General features: G+C 40.0%; 2 protein-coding genes across 4 annotated transcripts; both read left to right on the plus strand.

The window, feature by feature from the left end:
* Window positions 1–6,572: 6,572 nt before the first annotated feature.
* Window positions 6,573–13,698, plus strand: LOC129729518 (KH domain-containing, RNA-binding, signal transduction-associated protein 2-like). 3 transcript variants are annotated; one of them, XR_008728687.1, is made up of 5 exons: window positions 6,573–7,021; window positions 7,088–7,688; window positions 7,745–7,920; window positions 10,510–12,998; window positions 13,053–13,698. XR_008728687.1 is itself a non-coding variant. In XM_055688146.1 (5 exons), exons 1-5 carry the CDS (start codon window positions 6,814–6,816, stop codon window positions 8,936–8,938), a joined length of 1,155 nt encoding a protein of 384 aa, XP_055544121.1. In that variant the 5' UTR covers window positions 6,573–6,813; the 3' UTR covers window positions 8,939–10,400. The 3 variants fall into 3 exon arrangements, 2 of the variants coding, with proteins under 2 accessions (XP_055544121.1, XP_055544122.1); XM_055688146.1 differs by lacking the exons at window positions 10,510–12,998; window positions 13,053–13,698 and adding exons at window positions 8,685–8,847; window positions 8,932–10,400; XM_055688147.1 differs by having other exon boundaries at window positions 10,510–13,698.
* Window positions 13,699–24,356: 10,658 nt separating this feature from the next.
* LOC129732000 (sugar transporter SWEET1-like) lies at window positions 24,357–25,456 on the plus strand. The gene is made up of 4 exons (XM_055692447.1): window positions 24,357–24,531; window positions 24,601–24,886; window positions 24,947–25,066; window positions 25,131–25,456. Exons 1-4 carry the CDS (start codon window positions 24,362–24,364, stop codon window positions 25,221–25,223), a joined length of 669 nt encoding a protein of 222 aa, XP_055548422.1. The 5' UTR covers window positions 24,357–24,361; the 3' UTR covers window positions 25,224–25,456.
* The last annotated feature ends 225 nt before the right edge of the window (window positions 25,457–25,681 follow it).

Raw genomic sequence — 25,681 nt, forward strand, 5'->3', positions numbered from 1 at the left:
AACATCATTCGTCGAGATCGAGACTCACACGGTGGAGGGGTACTTTTAGGGATCAAAAAGTGCTATTCTTTTTTCAGAATCGACCTCCCCTCGATCTCGAATATTGAAGTCGTTGCCATTCAAACGAATATGGATGGAAAAGACCTATGCCTTGTTTCGTTATATATGCCTCCATCCGCGCGGATTGAACAGAAGCATCTCACTGATATAGCAGAGTTGCTTCCCGCGCCTTTTTTGATATTGGGAGATTTTAATTCTCACTGTTCGCTATGGGGGTCGCTGTACGACGACAACCGATCTTCTTTAATCTGTAACTTGATCGACGACTTCAATATGACAGTTTTGAATACTGGGGAAGCGACACGTGTACCTAATCCTCCAGCACGTGAAAGCGTGCTTGACCTATCCCTCTGCTCGACATCACTAGCGCTAGATTGCCGGTGGAAAGTAATCAACGATCCCCACGGTAGTGATCATCTTCCAATCGTTATATCAATTGCTAATGGTTCAACTCCCCCGAACCCAATCAATATTTCCTACGACCTTACACGTAATATTGATTGGAAGCGTTATGAGTCTATTACAGCGGAATCTATCGAGACTCACGAGGAACTTCCTCCGGAGGAAGAATACGCGTTCTTAGCTGGCTTGATAATCGACGCCGCGACTCAAGCTCAGACGAAACCGATACCCGGGGTAACGATTAGACAGCGCCCTCCCAACAAGTGGTGGGACAAAGAGTGCTCTGAGCTGTACGCGCGAAGGTCCGCGGCGTATAAGGACTACCGGGAGTACGGCACTGTCAACCTGCTTCGAAAGTACGAGGCACTGGGCAGGCAGATGAAGAGCTTAGTAAAGGCGAAAAAACGCGGGTACTGGCGGCGGTTCGTAAACGCGTTGTCCAGGGAAACAGCGATGAGCACTCTTTGGGATACCGCCAGACGCATGCGGAACCGTGACGTTTCGAATGAAAGCGAGGAGTATTCAGATCGCTGGATACTCGATTTTGCCAAAAAGGTCTGTCCAGACTCTGTACCGGAACAGAAAACCTTTCGCGACGCGTTATTAGTAACTACGGAAGAGCCTCCATTTTCGATGTTGGAATTTTCAATGGTTCTCCTGTCGTGCAACAATAAGGCTCCAGGGTTAGATAGAATAAAATTCAACCTGTTGAAGAATCTACCCGACTCTGCAAAAAGACGCTTGTTGAATTTGTTCAACAAGTTTCTTGAGCTAAATATTGTTCCGCATGACTGGAGGGAGGTAAAAGTCATTGCTATTCAAAAACCCGGGAAACCTGCCTCTGATCACAATTCATATAGGCCGATTGCGATGCTCTCTTGCCTCCGGAAATTAATGGAGAAAATGATCCTCTTACGGTTAGACAAATGGGTCGAAACAAATGGTTTACTTTCAGATACTCAATTTGGCTTTCGCCGGGGCAAAGGGACGAACGATTGCCTAGCGTTGCTTTCTACTGAAATTCGACTAGCCTTTGCTCGAAAAGAGCAAATGGCTTCTGCGTTCATGGATATTAAGGGGGCTTTTGACTCTGTCTCTGTAGAAGTTTTAAGCGCGAAACTTCATTCGCAGGGACTTTCACCATATTTGAATAACTTTTTGCTCAATTTGTTGTCAGAAAAGCATATGTATTTCTCACATGGCGATTCGACAACTTCCCGAATTAGTTAAATGGGCCTCCCCCAGGGCTCATGTTTAAGTCCTCTCTTATATAATTTTTACGTCAATGACATCGATGAATGTCTTGCAAATTCATGCACGCTAAGGCAACTTGCAGACGATAGCGTTGTATCCATTACTGGTAGCGAGGCTAGCGACCTGCAAGGACCATTGCAAGATACCTTAGACAATTTGTCTGAATGGGCTCTTAAGCTGGGTATCGAATTCTCTCCGGAGAAAACTGAGCTGGTCGTTTTTTCTAGGAAGCATAACCCAGCTCAGCTGCAGCTCCTACTAACGGGTAAAACGATCTCTCAGGTTTTAGTCGCTAAATATCTCGGGGTCTGGTTCGACTCCAAATGCACCTGGGCTTGTCATATTAGGTATCTGACACAAAAATGCCAACAGAGGATTAATTTTCTTCGTACGATTACCGGAACTTGGTGGGGTGCTCACCCAGGAGACCTTCTAAGGTTATACCAAACAACGATATTGTCAGTTCTTGAGTACGGCTGTTTCTGCTTTCGCTCCGCCGCGAACACGCACATTATAAAATTAGAGAGAATACAATATCGTTGTTTGCGTATTGCCTTGGGTTGCATGCAGTCGACCCATACGATGAGTCTTGAAGTGCTAGCGGGTATTCTTCCGTTGAAACATCGTTTTTGGAATCTCTCTTACCGGTTGCTAATTCGATGCACAGTTATGAACCCATTAGTAATTGAAAATTTCGAGAGGTTGGTCGACCTTCAATCTCAATCCAGATTTATGACTTTATATTTTGACTATATGGCTCAAGATATTAATCCTTCTTCATACGATTCCTCCAATGTCGCACTTTTAGCTACTTCTAATAATGCTATATTCTTCGACACCACCATGAAACAAGACATTTCTGGTATCCCGGATCAATTGCGACCCCAAGAGATCCCTAAGATTTTTTCCAATAAGTTTAAACATGTTAGTTATGATAAAAGCTTTTACACTGACGGATCTAATCTAGATGAGTCCACTGGCTTCGGTGTTTTCCACGAAATTTTTACCGCCTCCTACAAACTCGATGCTCCTGCTTCCGTGTACGTCGCAGAACTTGCTGCTATTCAGTACTCTCTTGGAATCATCGAAACCCTACCCATAGACCACTACTTCATCTTCACAGATAGTCTCAGTGCCATTGAGGCTCTCCGATCAATGAAGCCTGCGAAGCACACCCCGTATTTCCTGGGGAAAATACGGCGGTTTTTAAGTGCTTTAACAGATAAAAATTACCGGGTTACCTTAGCGTGGGTCCCTTCTCATTGCTCGATTCCGGGTAACGAAAAGGCTGACTCTTTAGCTAAGGTGGGTGCTATTGACGGCGATATTTATGAAAGACCAATTGCTTTTGATGAATTTTATAGCATTTTGCGTCAGAGAACACTCAACAGTTGGCAATCATCATGGAACTCAGATGAACTGGGACGGTGGCTACATTCCATTTTTCCTAAGGTATCGACGAAAGCATGGTTCAAGGGGTTGGATGTAGGTCGGGACTTCATTCGCGTGATGTCCAGACTTATGTCCAATCACTATACGTTAAACACGCATCTCTTTCGTATAGGGCTTGTAGACAGTAATCACTGCGTTTGTGGCGATGGCTACCATGACATCGAGCATGTTGTTTGGTCGTGTACCGAATACTGTGGTGTTAGGTCTGAGCTTATAGATTCCCTTCGGGCCCGAGGAAAACAACCGAACGTACCCGTTAGAGACATTCTGGGAAGCGGTGATCTCCAGTACATGACACAGCTATACGTGTTCATAAAACACGCTGGTATTAAAATATGAAACTCTTCTATCTATTTGTTAGATTACCATTCCCGCTACACGCTGAAAGAAGATGATACACTAAGCTGGAGACACCCAAACGAAGACTCGGCATCTTCATGTTCACGCAGACACCTCAGTCCAAACTGCTCAAATAGAACATCACTGCTTAGCCATGTACAAATAAATAAATCGTATAACTCAATATAGTTGAAATCAAAATTGTAACTCCCCTCCTCTCACCTTAAATCCCCACTAGCTCGTAGTCGGCCGCGAGAATAAAGAAAAGGCCTCCCTCTTTTCCCTGCTAATTTAGAATTTAAAAAAAATGTACTTGGCTCAGTTAAACATAAATTGTATCGTGCCGTGTCAAATAAACTATTTAAAAACAAGTAATTCAAACGGCGTGATTCCGAGTCTTGAAACTACAATATCTACCCATTCTTTGACTTCATCGGACTTGTCGTTTGTCGGTGCATAGGTGTTGAATAAACTGTAGTCGATGAATTTGCCCTTAATCTTCAACACGCATATGGGACGATCTATTAATGATCTCACGCAAAATTTGGAAAAAATTCACTCCCCCCCCTTTCCCCTTGTCACAAGCTGTCACAACTTTCTTGAAACCCCCCCCCCCCCTTCTTTGGTAAAAATTTATTAAAAATCGATAAATTTGTTAGGAATGCAGTTTTTCTTAATAAGAACGATTTTACTGAAAGAAAAACTGAAACTAAAAGGCAAAGAAGATTATAGAAGATAACTAGAAAAGGCGTTTACTTTTTAGTCCAAGGATGCTGTTGATGGAGTCACATTTCGACGACATAGAAAGCCGAGACAGTAATCGCAGTATCATTGCTGATTTTTGAAAGACCATATTTAGTTCCTCTTCTTCAATCATTTCGCAATCCAAATCTTCTCCACATGTTACAATAGTCAAGCATTCTTATTTACGTTTTGTCATAATTTTTGCATTGATTGGATTGAGAGACACTAAACGTTAATGAAATTGCGCTGTCATTCATAAACGAACATGCACGGTAAAACAGAATTAACAAACATTATGCGTTTTTAACGAGAAAAAAATTGTCATTCATTTTATCTTAAGCAAAAAAGGGATCGTAGAACTGGATCGGAAAATGAATTATGCAAATATCACAAATAGTTCTGAGTTGAACTCTGTAGTTAGGTATGTGACTTTTTTATTTTTTTTTTTTTTGAGTTGAAATGTGATGTCACACTCAAGCAAACCCCCCCTTCCCCATATGTCACAAAATGTCACAATAATCGAAACCCCCTCCCCCCACTAAACGCGTGACATCATCAATGGATGGTCTCTATACGGTCATCTACGGGCCTCCACCGGATGACTCTTGTTTTCTGATTTCCCAGCCCTACGAAGCTGACGCCCCGTTCTGCCGCTTTGCCGCCACTGTAGTAGATGTGGTACTTCTTGAAGGAAGTGCGTGCAATAGGGTCTACTGTACGGAATTCTCTCTCTCCGGAATTAGACCACTGAACCTCCTGAACCACACAGCCATCATCATATGAGAAAAGCTGCTTTATAAGGTCGCAAATCTACTCGAAACACCTCCGCAATCATCAGACTTGAACCCGAAAATGAATATTTGCTTAATATATGAATATATCATTTAAAACATTGTAACAATCGCCTTGTTTAAGAACTAATTGTTTAGGTTGTTTAGCTACATCAGTTTTTTATATCTTCTGAAAGATCTGCGTTTCCTAAGCAAAGCGTGATTTTCGGAAATATTTTGTTGTTGCCCTTCAGTTTTCGAAACACGAATTAAAACTACTCGAAATCGCTACAATGACAGCTCGCCCATACGTACCAACTGTCATTGAAGCGATTTGGAGCAATTTTCATTTAAAAATCAAAGGACCATGATAGAAAATTTTGAAACATCACGTCTTGCTCAGAAAATTACACTCTTAACTGATATATAAAAATCAGAAATCCGTGAATAGATAAACAACCTAATTGGGTTGTTTAGCTATTCACGGATTTCCGATTTTTATATTTCACCTGAAAGAGTGTAATTTTTTGAGCAAAACGTGATTGTTCAAAACTTTATATCATTATCCTTCGATTTTTAAATGAAGAATAAAAATTCGCTCTAAATCGCTACAATGACAGTTGGTATATGGGCGAACTGTCATTGTAGCGATTTCGAGCAGTTTTAAATTTTGATTTAAAAAGCGAAGGACAACGATATAAAAAATTTTAAATCACGTTTTACTCAGAAAATGCAGATCTTTCAGATGATATAAAAAACTGATATAGCTAAACAATTACCACAGCAGCAAGACAGAACAGCAAAATTTACTTTCGTTGACATAGTTTAACCGCAATGAAATAATGAAATGTTTTCAAAGCAGGGGAAAACAAACAATTGGGAAAAATTTGCCCAGCTGTCAGTTCACCCAACTAACGAACACGATTCGCTAGTTGGGTAGCAGTCGTGTTCCAACCTACGAATTCCGGCTGTATAATCTTTGCCTGTTTCTTTGTTCAGTGTACTTTGGTATGTAACGCACCGTAACGCCTCCGTCTACCATCAAATAACGCTACTTGTACCAAAAGACCCAATGCTGCCATATTAACACATTTTTATGGGAAGGCACTGATTTTTTGTTCTTTTATTCATTGTACATATGCTGTACCGGCTGTACCATACACGATTCAGATTTTTAGGCTGAGGGCTGAAATTACAAATTGTTAGACTCCAATTTTTCCCAAAAAATGATAATAAAATTGGACTTCAAAATCAACTAAACAATGCGAATAAAAGTAATCTTGCAACTCGAGAGATTGGCTTAACAGTAAGTTTACATAAGTATTAAATGATATAAACGAAGTCAATGCAATTAAAGTTTCGCTAAGCAATGATGTGATATAAACATGTTCTTAATGTTCAGATTGTTACGGGTTGGTATTGAAAAATTATATTTGCCGCTCCTGACAATGTAAGACATGCCTGTGGCAACACTGCCTAAAATTAAACGTCAAATTTTCACCACACCATAATAAAAAAAAAACCTTCTTTATTCACCACTCTGCCATTATAATATAATTTTCACAAAGCGGCCATCGCGTTTTCGGGTACATTTTTCGTGTCTCACTGTTTTAACAAATACCGACGAATAACACCTAGTTCTCTATCCAGAAGTGTAATACTCGTGTGGCCGAAAGTTTCAGTTAGCTGGAAAAGGTGAATTTTAGGTGCTGCAGAACTATTCGTCGCTTGTTTTAAAGCGTTTATTCATACCACACTTGAAAGATAGAAGTGAAGAAAAATCTGAAGCAAAATGGCTGACCAAGATGCCAACGGGTACAACGACGAAAGCGATTTCAAACGCAAGAATAACAAAAACATGGACAACGACCAGGACCTCGAAGAGGAAAGGGAAAACCAGCAGCAATCACAGAAAGCCCAGGAATATATTAAGGGTATGATTGCCGAGCGGATTTCCATGGAACGCAAATACCCGATTGCCGATCGGTTGCTGGAAGTTGGTAAGTAGTATAAAAGTGGTGGGGAGAGAAAAGTTGTTTCTGTGAATTACATTGTTTTGGTTCTAGAAATTGAGAATGTCCAGAAAACGGGTAAACCGCCAGCACGTCGTTATATTGATATCTATCGGGAGAAGCATATTAAGGTCACCGTTAAAATTCTGGTTCCAATCAAGGAACATCCACGTTTCAACTTTGTCGGTAAACTGCTGGGACCGAAGGGAAACACCTTGAAGCGGCTACAGGAGGACACGATGTGCAAGATGGCAATCCTTGGTCGCGGCTCGATGAAGGATCGCAAGAAGGAAGAGGAACTGCGCAGTGGCATGGATCCGAAGTACGCCCATCTGAACGATGATCTGCACGTGGAGGTCAACGCCAACGGACCACCCGCGGAAGTACACGCTCGCATCGCATACGCGATGGCAGAACTGCGCAAATATCTCATTCCCGACAGCAACGACTTCATCCGACAGGAGCAAATGCGCGAACTGATGGAGGACAACGAGAGTGAAGTCCCGCCAAAGAAACCTTTCAAGAAAACACCGATACATATGGAGGCTCCCTCACCCCCAATTCCAGTGGCTCGACCCGTACCGGTGCAGAAAAAGGTGCTGTCAATTCTAGATAAGGCACGAGCTGCAATGGAGGATACACATGGAGGACCGAGGTAATTTGACTTTTCACGCTACTGACAAATTTAGTTATGCTTTTTTGTGTTTGTAGGCCAGTAGCACCGCAACGCTATGAAGAGCCAGCGTATGATCACGGATACGAGCCAAATTACGCGTATCATCAGCCAGGACCGCCACCACCACCACGCCCGAAATACGCACCCGAAGCTCCCGAATACGAGCAGGAGTACCGCCGTGAGTACTATCGTGAACCGGGGCCTTATGCAGGTAATTTATATCCTCCTTCCTCATACTATCGTCCTCCCTACTGATGACGCTGACAGACGTCATCCCTAGGACATACCGATACTAACGAATCATGGAACGATGATGATAATAATGATTATAATCGAAAACAAACGGGACTCAGTTTCGGTGCCAGCAAACTTATCTCGTGCTTCGAGATTGGCTGAAAAAAAAAGATTGATCTGGTCCCATTGCATTTGCTTTGTTTTGTCGCAAAACCTTGAAGATTTTTTGGCTTGACAAGATACACACGAACTACGATTGTGGTAAAATGTATACCTATTTTGTGTTAGGCTAGGGCTTTACATCCGTTATGCCAACAAGTGCCGGTAGAAGAGCGTGACCACGCCAAAACAAAACAAAATTGAATCTAGACAGTTTTTAGAGAGCTTGACAATCAGGTGAAGTAATTTAAAATTTTAAACGTTGCCGCCATGGTTGATTAAAACGTTAAAAATTTTAAACTGATAACATTGCTTTAATTAACCGACTGTGAGTGGCAAAATCTTTGGGATTTGCATTTTAAATAAGTCGAATTTCTCTTCCATCCGGTAAAGACTTTAAACGAGTCGATAAAATCAAAGATTTCCACTTTTCTGCTTAATCCGTACCAAAAAACAACTGTTACACTTCAATTCTAAGAAACCAAAGAACAATAACCGCCAACAACAAGCAAGTAAATAAACTCAATACTAACTATTGAAATAAATGCACACCATCTCGCCATCCATCTGTGTCCGTAACAGCCGCCCCGAAGCCGGCCCCTGTCAACCCCAGCGGCCGTCCATGGAAGCCGTCATCGTATGCAATGCCGCCACGTGTCGCCCACACCGAGGAGGTCCCGATCAAACACGGTGCCCGCGAAGCTATGCCCCGGTACCGCCATGCGCCGTACAGTCGTCCCACGAAGTAAACACTTATTTTTGCCAACATTCCCAGAAAAACAAAACAAACTAAACTTTCGTAACTTCTTTTTTTGTAATGTCCTGATAGTTACTAAAAAAACCAAAATCACAAACCAGCAACATTGTAACAACATTCGACCAGTTCTCAAACAACCAACAGTTGTCCTCCGGGGAGTGACCATTTTTCTACACACGAACAGTTGCAGCTGCTTGTTTCGAATGAGACTGACTGATACAAAAGAAACCAACAGCTTTAGCTTGGTGTGTGAAAAATGTCCATTCCCTCCCTGGGCGGCTGTTGGTGGATAAATCTGGTCGAATTTGGATTTTTTGCGGACACCATCCCACACCTTCAAGCAGCTCCGGCGACAAACCAGCGACAGGCTAGCAGGCAGTACAAGACACAACAAAACTCCGGTATCCGGAAGCCGAACGTAGGCAGTAGGAGATTCATCAACTTTAACTTCAACAGATAAAAGAATTCAAAAGAGACAACAAATGACTATAGTTAAAAATGCTAAAACATTTTGGAAGTAATTTGAACATTTAACAGTGTTGCAATAAAGGCACGGAAATAATATCACAATTCAAAACCCTTTACGAGAAGTCAAGTGGTGTTAATCTAAATACGCATATAAACGAGAGAAAGAAAATGTTTTGAAAACAAAAAGAAATAACGTTATAAACCAAACTGAACAACATCTTAGCAGATTTGGCTCAAAAACAAACAGTAAACATTGTAAAACTTGTCGCTTAAATAATACACACACACAACACGTTCAAGTATGAGTAATGGTCTCTAAAGTAACATAAAGAATATTATTATAAAATTATAAACAACTTCAAACGCTGATAACTAACTTTATATCTTTTGATTTAAGTGAATACTTAAAAATAACTGTAAACAAAAAAAAACGTTGTAACTTGATTGAAAAAAAAATGAAACGATTTTTGCCAACAAAGTATGATAGCACACCTGGAAGTACTAGTTTGCATTCAATTTGTAGCGTAGTTTAGTTTGTAAACCCTAATTAATTTGAATCAAAGAAAGATTTTATGGTGGAAGGACAGTTTTGTAACCCTTGAAAAAGAACAAAAAGTTTAGAATATGCATTCATTCAAAAATCGTGTCCTGTCGACAAACGAGAGTCAATAAATTATGCATTGCAAATAAAAAAATATGATAGTAATTTAACAACCTTAGCAAAAACGGTAAAAATCATAATTGGGCCACTGCAAGCAACTATTTGAAGAGAAAGCAGAGAGCAAATCAGCGTTAGAAACTTTTCAACAAAACCGAGCATTATGAAGAATAAAAAAAACATTGTCCAAAAATAATACATTCAATCTAAGGTAAAATAAAACTAAACCTCAACAAATGCTGACGAAACAGATAAACTATAAACATATGACGTATAACGTATGCATAATAATGCCCAGCTACTAAATAATCGCAAAATTTATGTAAACAAAAGGAAAATGTAACAATTGCTAAAATAAAAATAAAGTCTCCCATCTTGCAAAACCAAACAAAAAAAAAAGAAACATTTGCCTTTTTCAACTAGCGTTGCCTCATTATTCATCCAAACTACCAATGTTTTTTATCCAATTTGGAAAGCGACACAACAAGAATAATTGGAAGAAAACCCACCAATTTCCGTTTCAGCTGCTGGAGGCTATCGACGGATGCCCGTACTCTACCAACCCGCGGCAGCTGGTAATCCTGTGAGTCAAGGATTCTTCACTGCGCGCCGACCTATGCCTTTGGCTAACCGCAGTCCGTATCCGCAGCAGCAACGATTCATTCCGGAGTAATAGATAGGTGGAACCCGTGGCAGTTAGTTACGCTGTTGTTCTACAGCTACAGCTACAGGAAAGGACGCGCTTCAGCCATGGTCGGCAGCAAGGAGCCAAATGAGGGCTCGCGTCTGAGTTGAGCAGGAAGCCACTGCTCCGAGGTGGATAACCGGGAAGTTTTGATTAAACTTTCCCTAAACTGCCATGCTTTAGTGCGAAGAATGTCTTAAGTCTTCTATTGACGACGACGAAGGAAAACAAAACTTTGAGCTTACAATTTGTGTTTATTTCTGAGCTATGCCAACAAGTCTACTTTACAAATTTGATGACATTTTTTTCTTTTGTAAATTAGGACGCGAAAATTGGAATTGAATTGCATATTACATGTTTTTTTTTTTCACTCTAGTAATTCTATGAACTATATCTTCATTCTGTTAGTATATCACAATTATTATCGATGCTACTTCGATTTCTTTTTCTTTACTTTTGTCTGTTCTATGAAACACGATCTCTTGTACTTGGTTTTAAATTTAAAAAATGCCCTAAATTAAGACTGCAGCTACCGTGGCGATTGAATAATTAAGCGTGATATATTTCAACTGTTATTTTACTTAATTTTACTATCCGTCTTGCAGCATTATAACTTTGTCCTTGTTGGGGTTTTCTCTATCCATCTTCATTATATAATCTTTATCATAAATTGTAGTTAATACCGAGTGACCAAGGAAAGAACAAGCGAAAACTCTGTTTCGCTTTTGTGATGTACAGAATTATTATTCTTGCATGCTACCAGAATTATCACTCTTTGGAGTCGACAGTGAAAAAGTTTCTAAAGTCAATCAGGGTCATATAACGAGCTTCGACGAGCAACTCGTCTCACTTGGAATACATGATCGCGTCGAGTCTACTCGACATCTATAATAGGACCCGCAATCACATTGTTAGGGTAATTGTAAATTCAAACAAATGCCGCGGCTGCTTCAGAACAATTAATTTGTTGCATGTAGACAAGTCATGTTTGCCCAGAAACGCATATGCATGTATGTAAATGGTCAATGTTGTTTTTAGGTTCCGTTTCGGCTTAAACCCGAAGTGTATTTTTTGAGTATATATATATAAGAAAGTTAAATTTGAATTTCTGCAACAACAACAACCCATCCATCGAAATATATCGGTGTTTCAAAAGTGCAAGTTTGCTGCAAATTGTAACCGGAACAATTTTCATTATCAGTTATTTCGGGTATTGCAGAGAATTCTCTGTAGTCTTACATATTTCCATAGTTCTCGGAGAAAAAATAACAAAAAGAATGAGTTGCAATTTATTTTTTAGCGTTGTACAGACAACCCACTTTCGTTGGAATTATTTTAGGTTGCTCTATCCGACTCTACCTAGTCTAATTAATCTACCCGACTCGACTACTGTGATACCAAAATTGGCCAGTTAAGTAAAGTGACTCCCGACTTATCCCATGTAATGGGCCGCACACAACCGTACGCATTGCTAAAGTGCTTATAATTCATTTTCACTGCCAGGCTGCGACAACTGAAATTAATAGAGGCCTGATCAAGCCTATAAAAGACCCCATCTTTCCTTGACCCAAATATAACATTTCAACCATACACATATTGATTATTACATTCTGTGTAACTTGAGAACCTAATACTAACCTCTATCCAGCGACTCCTATCCTAACCTCCACGAGGGATACCGGGATACGAGTAACCTTACCGGACATCAGGTAACCAATTTCAGGTGGAAACTGGTCGTATGCTGACTGAGAAGGGGGGTCATACGCGACCCCATCATGAAATACTGTATCCTGCCAACTTCACCTAATATGAAACCTCTCCTTACCACGATGACGAAATTAGGAATACGAAACGGAACAATCGCAAAGCCCAGACTACGAGCCCGAAAACAGAAAACGGTAATCGATTGGAAACAAGAGTCATCCGGTGGAGGCATGCGTATATGCGTGTTGAGGATTAAGTGCAAGTTCTTCAACTACAGTTTAATCAACACCTACGCACCGACAAACAACAAATCCGATGACGTCAAAGATGATTTCCATGAAAAACTGGAACGGTCCTATGATGAGTGCCCAGAATACGACGTAAAAATCGTCATCGGAGATGCAAACGCACAAGTTAGAATGAACGAATTCTTCCGTCAACCATTTGTCACTTGTCGATCATTGAAAACGGCCTGAAGCTGATAAACTTTGGCGCGGCCAGAGGAAGGCCATTTGCAGCTCCTATTCTCATTTTTTCTATTTTTTATTTTTTCTATGTTTGTATTTTCGGAAACCTGGAGGCGAGCCTGGATGCATCCAAATAGTCTACTCCCAAATCGATCACGTACTAATTGATGGTCGGCACTTTTCGGATGTTACTGATGTTAGGTCTTTTCAGGGAACAAACATTGACTCTGGTCATTATTTCGTCGTTTGCAAAATCCGCACACGGTTGTCGAACGTGCCGAAATCTCGCACGGAGAAGACGATGCGTCTCGGATACAGCGGTTGAAAGCTGGTGGCGTGGCAAAAGAATACGCCAGAAAGCTGGATCAACGGATAGCAGAACAGCGGGAGAAACGAGTTGAAAACATAAATAGATTGTACATACTACTGTATTTACAATGCCTATCAAACGACTGCGAGAGAGGTGGACCTGAGTGCCAAAGAGTGACGAACGAAAAGAACCGTCCCAGAAGCCGCATGCTCACTATGGCTACACGTCAGAACAGAGATAGATACAGGGAGACAAGAGCTGCCAAAAATAGATTCCTCCTTCGGAAGAAACGCGAGTACGAGGAGCAAGTGTTCGCCAGCGCCGAGAACAACTTTGCTAGAAACGGCGTGCGGTAAGAAGCAGGAGCGGCGAGAGGTCGCACAGTTTTTTTGCTTTTTGGTTTTGTATGAGAACAAGAGAGACCGAAATAATTCTTTACTACGAGCAGGTATGAATGGTAGAAGTGTAATAAAATTTTGAGTGTAAAATGCGTTCTCTCCACCGCTAGTTATCGATATTACTTAAAATAAAGAGATTTTGTCTCGTTTTTGGTTCTTTAGTTGAAAAGATGTGATTATATCGAAGTCAAGTGCCTATTATAACTTTTGAACCATGTGATGGTTCTCGATCTCATAAATTTTCAATTTCTGTTTAAATCCTCCGAAACATACAACTTTGTCTCAAGTAAGATTAGTCAAATGTTCCCAACGTAAGTCTACGGTTAACGTCAATTTTCAATGAAAGTTCGTTTAATATCGAAATTATTTGATTTAAGCCAATTCATTGTATGAAGTTGATGAACTATATAAGCATCTACATTCTCAACCATATAAACATTGCTAAAGCCACACCACATTCAGTTATAACAATACTCATCGCAAATAATGCTTATTTTTCCTTGGCTCAAATTGACAGTCAATGACAGCTCATTCTGGTTCATTTTGACACACAGCTTCATATCCGTTTCTCCCTCCCAGGTCTGGACAAAGTCCTCAGCAGCGCTGAGTGCCGGGAGAGTAGTTGAAGAGAAGTGTGCGGGCACATCGTGACCGCACCCTATTGACTTTCACCAAGTGTGCAATGTTCTTTCAAAGGACCATCGTGCGCCTTCACCAATCTCCATCGTCCATCTGTACTCCACCGTAGATAGTCCGCAACACCTCCGTTCGAAAAACGAAGTCCAGGGCGTTCAAGTTCTCCGTGAGACGCGTTGTCTTGCATCCGTAAAAGACTACCGGTTTATTCAGGGTTTTGTACAACGTGAACTTCGATCGTCGTCGCACTAGATTTTGTCAAAATGTCCTTCGGAGTAAAAAGTAGGCACGATTTCAAACCTGGATGCGTGTCTGGGTCTCTTTGCTGGTGTTATTGCTGGCGGTCACCAGTGACCCCAAATACCCGAACTCGTCGACCACCTCAAGCTCATCGCCGTCTACAGAGATGAGTTGGAAGGCTGATGCTATTCTTCTTGGAGCCTCTCGCTCGCATTATTTAGTTTCCGAAGCATTTAATAGCAGTTCGATTTGTCTGAGTTCGACTTTCAGACGGGCTAGTGACAGTCAAACTCTAACTGTGATGGCGAAAACAGTGAGGCTACTCCGTTCAGAAGTGTGCGCGTTCAAAGAACTTTGTGGACGCCGAGCATGCTCGTTCCGGCATCTACAACATCTTGACACTATTGGACAACGATCAGAGCATCGAAAGAAAGCCCGGTTCCAGACGGCCAACGACCCTGAGCGATAAGAAGCTTCAAAGGATGCTGAAGAGGAAGACCGAGGAAAAAGTGGCTAAATCGCTGCGTGCACTTAGCCTGGAGGTTGGTGCATGCGGTAAAACAGTGAAAAGTATCTGGAGAACATGGACTTACATGTCAGGAAGCGGCAGTCCCGTCCACTGGTCTCGGAGCTGCAGGCAATGACGCAGCGACAGCGGTTAAATAAGATGGTCAAGTCGATTTTCCCAGCGAATCGCTACGTGGCAGTGGTGATGGACGACGAGATCTATCTCCCCCTGAATGGCAACGACTGGCAGGGTACTTCGTATTTCACTTCTCCCACGAGGGAAGTGAGCTCCGAGGTGAAATTTATTTCACACACCAAGTTCCTCAAGAAGGTGCTGCTGTGGCTGACAATCAGCGAGAATGGGATGACAAAGCTGCTCTTCTTTCGCTCCGGGCTGGCCGTGAACGGGGAAATTTATAGTACGAAGCGCCTGCCAGAAGTTGCGTCGTTCATCAAGAAATACCATAAGTGCGAAGAAATCTGGCCAGAACATCGTGTCTTCGCACTTATGGTATTTCTTGATGAACGACGCAACTTCTGGCAGGCGCTTCGTACTATAAATTTCCCCGTTCACGGCCAGCCCGGAGCGAAAGAAGAGCAGCTTTGTCATCCCATTCTCGCTGATTGTCAGCCACAGCAGCACCTTCTTGGGGAACTTGGTGTGTGAAATAAATTTCACCTCGGAGCTCACTTCCCTCGTGGGAGAAGTGAAATACGAAGTACCCTGCCAGTCGTTGCCATCCAGGGTGAGATAGATCTCGTCGTCCATCACCACTGCCACGTAGCGATTCGCTGGGAAAATCGACTCGAAGCGATCGTTGGAGGAGATGGAGCGGCTGAATATCGAAGTGGTACCGAAGTCGGCGAATCCGCTCAACGTCCCCCAACTGCGTCCCATCAGAAATTTCTGGGCAAACTTGAAGCGCAAGATCTATTCCAACAATTTTGTCGCGAAAACGGAGAAGGAATTAATAAAAAAACGAAGAAAGAGCTTAAAAACATGCCTACACGCATGTTTTCGTCCGCCGCTCGCAAGGGCGTAGAATTTTTTTGCAAATAAGATAATATAATTGCCATTAATGGGAAATTATTTTTTTTTTCATCACCATCTATACACCATCACCATCAATACCAAAAGGTGTCGAAATAGCTCCTGCTAGACCGGAAGGATTTTTCCAAAATTTGTGTTTTTATTCTACACTAAGAGTACTTCAAAACGCATCGTCACAATATAGGGCAAACAGGTACCATGACGAAAAAAATGCATTTTCCTTTTAAAAATTGTTAATTTTCTAGGTCTTCCTACTCTTCTCAACATCGCTAGAAAAAATATCTGAATATACCGTTTTGTAGAGCAACTGAAGAACTTCAAGTTCAAGTATAAGCCATGTGCGCCAAAGAGGGTGAAACGGCCCTAGCTGTTTTGTTTTTCCGAAAACCGTCAAATTCGCTAATATCATAATATTCCCTGCTAGACTTAATAGATTTTGCAGAAAATCTGAATAATCAATCTACCTTGCCAGAACTACCTGCTTTACCAGAAGATATGCATTTTGGGGTGGAACGTTCCTCGAAGAATATTTTTCCTCAAAATACCGTCAGAATCACTAAAACTGCAGATTATTACTCAAGCTAAATTTTTTTTTTTTTTTTAAGGGGGGATTTGTTAGTAGCTTAAGTATTTATGATAAATATTAGTAAATAATGAGTATGTGTGTCCAATCACAAATGGTGACTTCTCAACACTGTTAGAAATTTGTAATTTTAATTGTTAGGATTTGTTTGCTTTCGCAATTAGGACTTATCATTCGTAGGGATTTAAACCTACTTGTCAGAAAAGGGGAAGTAAACTTACAACTAACTTAATTGCTAACTTATTGGCTATAAAGAGAGCTTATCGTAGCAATTGAGGATTGCAACGATTTTTGTCGAAAATTGTTAATAATTTTATTTGACATAGCTTCTAATGGTTCAACACCAGTAAGTCTATGTAATTCGAGTGTACCAAACCAAGGAGGACGCTTCAAAATCATTTTCAGAATTTTATTCTGAATCCTTTGAAGCGTTTTCTTCCTTGTTGAACAGCAACTTGACCAGATCGGTACAGCATAAAGCATTGCTGGTCTAAAAATTTGTTTGTAAATCAAAAGTTTGTTCTTTAAACAAAGTTTAGAATTCCTGTTAATGAGAGGATATAAACATCTCGTATATTTGATGCACTTGGCTTGTATACTCTCAATGTGCTCTTTGAAAATAAGTTTTTTATCATAAATTAGTCCCAAGTACTTAACCTTGTCGGACCAACTTAAAATAACCCCATTCATCTTGACAACGTGATTATTGTTTGGCTTGAGGAAAGAAGCCCTAGGCTTATGCGGAAAAATTATCATTTGAGTTTTAGAAGCATTGGGAGAGATTTTCCACTTTTCCACTCCTGGAGGCAAATCAGGAAGATCTGAAGTGAATATGTTGTACAGGACTGGACCCAAGACTGAACCTTGAGGTACACCTGCTCTGACAGGAAATCTATCAGATTTTGAATTCTGATAGACAACCTGCAGAGTTCGATCAGTAAGATAATTTTTTAAAATTTTGATTAGGAAAATTGGAAATTTAATAGTTTGCAATTTCGCAATCAAACCTTTATGCCAAACACTGTCGAATGCTTTTTCTATGTCTAAAAGAGCAGCTCCAGTGGAATAACCTTCAGATTTGTTAGCTCGTATCATATTAGTAACTCTGAGCAATTGATGAGTTGTGGAATGCCCATGGCGAAATCCAAACTGTTCATTTGCAAAAATTGAATTTTCGTTGATGTGTGACATCATTCTGTTAAGAATAATTCTCTCAAACAGTTTACTTATTGAAGAAAGCAAACTGATTGGTCGATAACTTGAAACTTCAGCTGGGTTCTTATCCGGTTTTAAAATGGGAGTAATTTTTGCATTTTTCCATAATTTGGGAAAATATGCAATTTTGAAGCAGCAATTGAAAATTTTCACTAAAAATTCCATTGTGCTCTCAGGGAGATTTTTGATTAGTATATTAAAGATTCCATCGTCACCAGGTGCTTTCATATTTTTGAAATTCAAGTTAGTTTCAATTATTTCTGCAGGTAAAAAATTCTGGGAAGAAATTAAATCAAATTGACGTGCTGACTTCATTTTCAATTGGACTCACAAAATTCAAATTTGAGTTATGAACACTCTCAAACTGCTGAGCAAGTCTTTGAGACTTTTGTTCATTGGATACAAGAAAACGTTCACCATCTTTCAAAACTGGAATAGGCTTTGAAGGTTTCTTAAGAATCTTCGACAGCTTCCAAAATGGTTTTGAATATGGTTTCAATTTTTCAACTTTAGTCTCAAAATTTTGATTTCTCAGAAGAGTAAATCTATGTTTAATCTCTTTCTGTAAATCTTTATAAATAGTTTTAAAAACAGGGTCACGAGAACGTTGATATTGACGTCTGCGGACATTTTTCAAACGAATTAGAAGTTGAAGATTTTCGTCAATTATTGGTGAATCAAATTTCACTTGAGCCTTTGGAACAGAATAATTCCTGGCATCAACAATTGCACATTTTAATGCTTCCAAAGCGGAATCAATATTCACTTCGTTTTGCAAATCAAGCTCATTATTGAAATTTCTCTCAATATGAGTTTTGTATCTTTCCCAATTAGCCTTGTTATAGTTAAAAACAGAGCTCATAGGGTTTAAAACTGATTCATGTGATAAAGAAAAAGTTATTGGAAGATGGTCAGAATCAAAGTCAGCATGTGTGATCAAATCACTACATACATGACTTTGATCTGTAAGCACTAAATCAATTGTTGAAGGGTTTCTTACAGAAGAAAAGCATGTAGGACTATTCGGAGACAAAATAGAATAGTATCCTGAAGAACAATCATTGAATAAAATTTTGCCATTGGAATTACTTTGAGAATTATTCCATGAACGATGTTTAGCGTTAAAATCGCCGATTATGAAAAATTTCGAACGATTTCTGGTGAGTTTCTGTAAATCACCTTTAAAATAATTTTTGAGCTCGCGTGTGCATTGAAATGGTAAATATGCTGCGGCAATAAATAAAATCCCAAGTTCAGACTGAACTTCAATTCCCAAAGTTTCAATAACTTTCGTCTCAAGATGGGGAAGAGCACGATGCTTGATTCGGCGATGAATAACAATTGCAACTCCACCGCCGGAACCCTGAATCCTATCATATCTATGAACCACGTAATTGGGATCATATTTTAATTTTATGTTAGGTTTCAAAAATGTTTCAGTAATAATTGCAATATGCACATTATTTACTGTTAAAAAATTAAAAAGCTCATTCTCATTGGCCTTCAATGAGCGAGCATTCCAATTTAATATTTTAATTGTTTTATTTAAAATCATTGCTAAATTTTAAATTAGAAACAACTTTAATAGTAAAATTTGTGCCTATTTGAATGGCTTCAAACATTGATTTTGCTTGCAACATGGCGTTCATAAGATCGAACATTGCCTGTTGCAAAAAAGAAAGTTTACCTGCCGTAATAGGCCCCAGGCAGTTGACATTAGAAAAAATATTTTCGGCAGCAATATTAGCTGGAGTAATAGGTGTACAATTATTTTCTAGCGTGTTTTGCTTACCCATATTAACGGTCATTTTCGAACTACCAACACTAGGCGGTATAATGTTCGAACTACCTGTAACCTGTGCATAAGTTAAACGGGTATGCAAAGGAGTAGGTAAACTATGCGTCACTAGTACGCTTGGAGAATTTTGTTTTGAAGTTGGTTTTAATTGAGAAATTGAATTTTGTTTACCTTGCCTTGCCTTAACAATTGCTAAACGGACTGGGCATTGATAAAAATTTGACATATGGTTGCCGTTACAATTCGCACAGCGAAAATTTTTACTCTCTTTCACAGGACATGTGTCCTTTTTGTGAGAAGAGTCTCCACAATTAAGACATTTTTGGTCCATGTTACAGAATTTGGAACCATGGCCATAACGTTGGCAAGTACGGCATTGGGTGATATGCTTTTCACCTCCGCCATACTTTCTATAAATTTCCCACTTTACACGCACATTATACAATGCATGTGCTTTTTCAAAAAATTTTAAGTTGTTAACCTCATTGCGGTTAAAATGAACTAAATAATTAACAAGGGAAATTCCAGTTCTCTGACTGTTTTCGCCTCGTGATTTTTGTTTCATTAGAATTACTTGGGTAGGGGCTATGCCAAGTAATTCTGTTAAAGTAAGTTTGATCTCATCAACGGTTTGATCGTTGGTGAGACCTTTCAAGACAACCTTGAACGGCTTGGCGTTCTTGGTGTCATATGTAAAAAAATTGTACATCTTGTCAGTTAAATACTGAACAAGACGATCACGACCCTTTACTGAGTCGGCTAATAAGCGGCATTCACCTCTACGGCCAATTTGATAGGTAACTTTAACGTCAGAAACAAACGTTGAAAGTTCCTTTTTGAATATATTAAATTCAGAAGAAATAGTTACCACAATAGGTGGAACTTTCTCCTTTTTCAAAGATTTTATATTTTGTACAGTTTCATTATTGGTAACTTCCATTTCACCAGCTTCTTGCTCAGGCAAAATATCAAATGGATTGTCGCTACAGACACTCGAAGTATCAGAAATAGATGCCTCTCTTTTCCTTCCCGCAGCGATGCGAGGTTTCTTTTTCCGTCCAGCCATTTCAGGTGATACGAAAAAAGTTAAAACAAATGTTAAATTCAAAAGTAGGTAGTCTTGAGAAAGACTGATGGGAAATAACTTTCAGGTAGTCTTTAAAAGACACACTGACAAAACACAAACTTTGAAGCTATAGGCAGTCAAAGACCAGTCCACAAGCAACCGAAAAAACGTCTGATCTGTAGGACAGTTCAAGACGCACTGACTCAAGCTAAATAAGAACTTCAAATGCAAGGTGATATAAGTGACAAATAAATTAACAGGACGAAAAAAAATTTTTTTCTTGAAAAAGACTTGGGGATTTCCAGGGCGCTATTTTCTCAACAGAAAAAGGTACAGCGTAAAGGAAGATGATACCACAGACTAACAGACATAACACTTCGAACAAATTTTCAATGAAATCATCGTCCGGATGATTTCAGTACTTTATGTTAGTAAAGCAGATATTAGACGAAGCGAATATTTGCTTGTTTTGGTACGAATTTTATTTGCACAAAATAAAATCCGTACCAAAAATTTGCTCCGTGTAATACCTGCTTAACACTAGCACCATCTGCTGCCATGTTCGCGCTGCGTCATGTACTTTGATATCAGCGCTAGCGTTACTGCGTGTGTCAAATGTGGAACCACATAATATGTATGAGATTGCATGACAGCGCCCCGGACGGGGTTATCGCGCGATGAATGTTTTTCGATTGGAAATTTAAAGTGATCGTTTTTTGTGGCGATGGAGCTAGGTTCCAGTGTTACGTCTGTTAGTCTGTGATGATACTTTGATAAACATTGTATAACATCATGAGTATGAATTGGTAAGCATTATTGTAGCATTAGAGAACATCAAAACAATATGCGGTTGCGCCTCTCGCGAACTGGCTCTTAAGTTATATTGAGCAGAATGATGTATTTCTCAGAAAAAAATCAAATGATATTTTTTGAGTTTTAGAAATTTTAATGTTTGTGTATAAAACTACCTGTACGTGGTATTTGCAAGAGATAGAACTAAAGCGTTTTCAGCAAAGTTGTTCTACTTAAGATTACCTACAATTTTACTTAATGTTGACTTTATGTTTGACGAGTAATAAAATATAATCTGTCATCATCTCACTATTAGATGGATTAATCTGTTTACGTCAGAAGTGGCCCCTCGAAATCTACTAAAACTTTGTCGAATACACTACAGTGACATGCGTTCGTTTAGACGCACCATGTTTTTCACAGGTTTTTCTTTCAAAACTAATTGGATTTTGAATGTCTTCACTTATTTTTGTTTGATATCATAATGGAGAGTATTTACAGAGATTTGTTGCCAGCATGAACGTATGCATGATTAAGGGTCGTTTACTGTGTTGAACTGGCATCCATTGGCGTAAACTCTTGCAGCTAAGATACTCTAGTGGTTCCTGATCGGGTTGCAATCCGGACTACATGCTGGTCCATCAAGTACGCTGATGTCTTTTATAGAAAACCAGGCCTTGGTTTATCGGGAAAAATGAATAGTATCGTTGTCTTGCTGAAATACAACAGGTTCATCCATATAATCCTCCAAGTAGGGAACCAAAACGTCTTTCAGAAGCTCGCAGTAGTTGCTGGAATTCATTTTGGTGGTGATCCAGCAGATAGGAAGCGTTTCGTCATAAGAAAATCTTTCCCATACCATTACCTTTCCTCCACCAAAATTTCGCTTAGATCGAGAGACATTAAATTTCGCCAAATCGATCTAGTAGTGACTGTCACAGGCCACTTCCCATCAGGAAAAAGATAACCTCGATGGCCCTGACTATTACAGTCAATACTGACACGATTTGGCGGAATTAAATGTCTTTTGACCCAAGTGAAATTTTAGAGGCGGAAGAAATTATGGTATGGAGAAGATTTTCATATGACGAGAAGCTTCCTACCTGCTGGATCGCCGTACCGATCAGGAACCTCTGGGGTATCTTGGCTGCAATAGTTTACGCAAAAGAATACGTTCATGCTGGCAACTCCATAACCTAGTCAAATCAATGCTCAGAAGAGTATTTGTAGTTATTATGAGTAAGGGAGGAGCTACAAAGTATTAGCCAACTGATTGACTCAGAAAATTTGAGCTTTCATACGTTGACTTGGGGTGCGTCTAAACGAATGCATCAGCTTATTTTTTATTTTTCGCATTTTTTATTCTATCAAGTGCACTTTTTTTTTAAGAAACGATGCTTTTTGTTTTAGTTTATGATAACAAACAAAAATAAGGGATGACATTCAAAATTCAATTAGTTTTGAAAAAAATACCTGTGAAAAACATGGTGCGTCTAAACGAATGCATGTCACTGTATAGCATTCGAATGGCATTTTTACACTCAAAAGTCTGCCGATCACGCTCTAAGTCACTGTGATTTGGCAGTACTGTGCCCTGCGGCCACAAATCCTCCGTATTTTTTTCTTTTTTTCAGCAAGGCTTCCGCTACGCATCGACGTCGAAGAGGTGGGGTTCTAGCTGATCCAGCAGAATCCAGGACGTTTAGTGATCTACAATTCCATGTACCGACTTTCCGATCGTCGTCCTTATTTCTTCGCCTAGGTCGTTGCCGATTGTTCTGGTTCGTGCGTAGGTACTTCTTCAGCTTCTGAAGTATTTTTTTTCTGGCATGCTGCCTTACTAGGGCCGCGAATGCCTAGTCCCGTGAGGTGGCTGCCCTGTTAGATGTAGCTGGCGAAATACCGCATTTCATATAGTTTAGCTCTGCTCCAGATTAGTCGCTATTTGAGCTGCCCCTGAAATGGGAAACAGACGCTCAGAAAGGTTGTCCTTCAAGAAGGACTTGTTTAAACATTCCTTTTTAATTTTTTAATTATTTAACATTCTTACACAACATTAAACACAATTGCATATACTCCAATATTCCGGAGAGTGTTTTCTACACTGAATCAATACATTCTCTCATGCGTCTCCCTGTTACTACATGTAAGGTACCAGATCTTGAAACAGCACTACCCGCTAGTCGCCACATGTGACTAATCACACACTTCAATCTATTAATAACTTTAAAAAAGTTTATTAAAAATTTTAAAATACTAAACCTAATTTCAAAGCATCAAATCGAATAAAAAAAATTGTTTGACTTTGTAAAAAATAAAATTGAGTTGAACTAATTTGTCACATCAAAACACCACACCGGGAGTGTCAGGGAAGAGGCCACGCAAGTCTGCGACTAAAATGACTAGCAAGTTTCTATTTTCTGAAAGTCATTCGTTCCAATGAAGATAACAATACCTACATAGCTTCGTATCGGTAAATTAGCGATTGCACGAAATATTTCACAAACTTGCTGTAAAAATGGTAATACACACGTAGTTTATTTCTGTACCGATCACGTAGCATCAAACTAAACGTACCTAATTACCAATGAATTGATCAATGGATAAGTTCTTCGAGCCATAACTTGTAACACTCCTCCCAACGGTATTTGTATACCTTTTTCAAACTTTAAATCACACCCAGCGCCGGCACACGAACAACAGAAGGGTGTCCCATCGATATTTTGTCTAGCGAAATCGCGAACAAGATATGATAACGCCATTCGCTCACCATCGCTTGACTTAAATCTACGAACGAGCCGCTCGATTATGTTAGTACTGTGCTGAACAGCCGTCCAGTCGTGTTGCCCCGCTGAGAATTGCGCGTCCGAGTTCAAGGTTATTCCCATCAGCTGGTGATTTAGGTTGTCAAAAGCGCTCACGCAATGGACGCTCTTTCCGCGGCTCTGCAGCCTTACAAGGAACTGGTCGGTAATGTGGCCGGCATCGTAACCGTGATGCAGATGTTCAGCGGATGTTTCGTGTGCAACGACATCCGCCAAAAGGGCAGCTCGGACGGATTCTCCCCGATGCCATTCATCGGTGGTTGTGGGTTGTAAGTAGCATCTCAAATATGGCTGCGTGACTTGCATTGTTTGACAATACGCGTATGCGATATGCGTAGAACCATTCTTTTCCTGCAGCACGCCCTGCTGATGGGTGATCCGGCCATGACGCGGGCGAACTTGGTTGGGTTTGCGATCAGTCTCGTTTACACTGTGTTTTACTACTTCTACACTCCAAAAGCTAGTCGAGGAGAGTTTTGGAAGCAGGTTGGCATGTCTGGTGCAATGGTTGTGTCGTTGATGGTCTACGCGCGATTGGAAGATCCGGCACTGGTCGAGGATCGGTTCGGTATGATCGTAACCGTACTGCTGTTGATGCTGATTGCGCAACCATTGTTTGGGCTGGTAAGAATGCCGTTGCTGATACAATGCATAGCATAGTAAAATCGATCATTATTTTTCTAGCCGGAAATTATGCGTAAAAAAAGCACCGAGGGTTTACCTTTTGCAATGATTTTGTCCGGTACGGTAGTCGGATGCATGTGGTTGCTGTATGGGATTATACTGAATAACACCTTTGTGATAGTAAGTAAAAATCACCGTTTGTTGATGAATGATGCAATTATTAAATCTACATTCTTCTCTACAGCTACAAAACTTCACGGGGCTTGTCCTGAGTGCAGTGCAGCTAGCGCTGTTTGTGATATATCCCTCGAAGGGCGCGAAGAAAAAGAAGCAGTAACTAAATTCTTGGTTTCAAACACTAAAGTTTTTTAACTAGATTTTTGTACACTGTAGTTTAAAGTCTATAGAACGGTTTTAGGCATAGCGCAAGTTTTGGATGTGTATCACTTACACATTCAGTCCTGTAGTATTGTACCTAGATACTTGTATTCGCCATATGAATTTCCTCATACACTATGTTAGTATAAATCAATCCAATACGGTTTGTAAATAAACACGTTGAAAATAAAATGGTTTAATGAGTTGCATTCGCTTGATAATAATTAATTTCTAGCTAATAAGTTGTGTTTTTAAAAAACCACCATAGTATAACCTAAGGCTGTGCGAGATTTCGAATGATTTCGTATAATTTCGCAAAACTCGAAATTTCCCGAAATTTCGCGAAATTTCGGTTTCGCGAAATTACCGAAAAGTTTCGTTGAATTTCGCTAAACTCCGCCTAAAATTTCGCGAAAT

This window comes from Wyeomyia smithii, chromosome 3, assembly GCF_029784165.1.
Source record: "Wyeomyia smithii strain HCP4-BCI-WySm-NY-G18 chromosome 3, ASM2978416v1, whole genome shotgun sequence".
NCBI classification, from domain to species: domain Eukaryota; kingdom Metazoa; phylum Arthropoda; class Insecta; order Diptera; family Culicidae; genus Wyeomyia; species Wyeomyia smithii.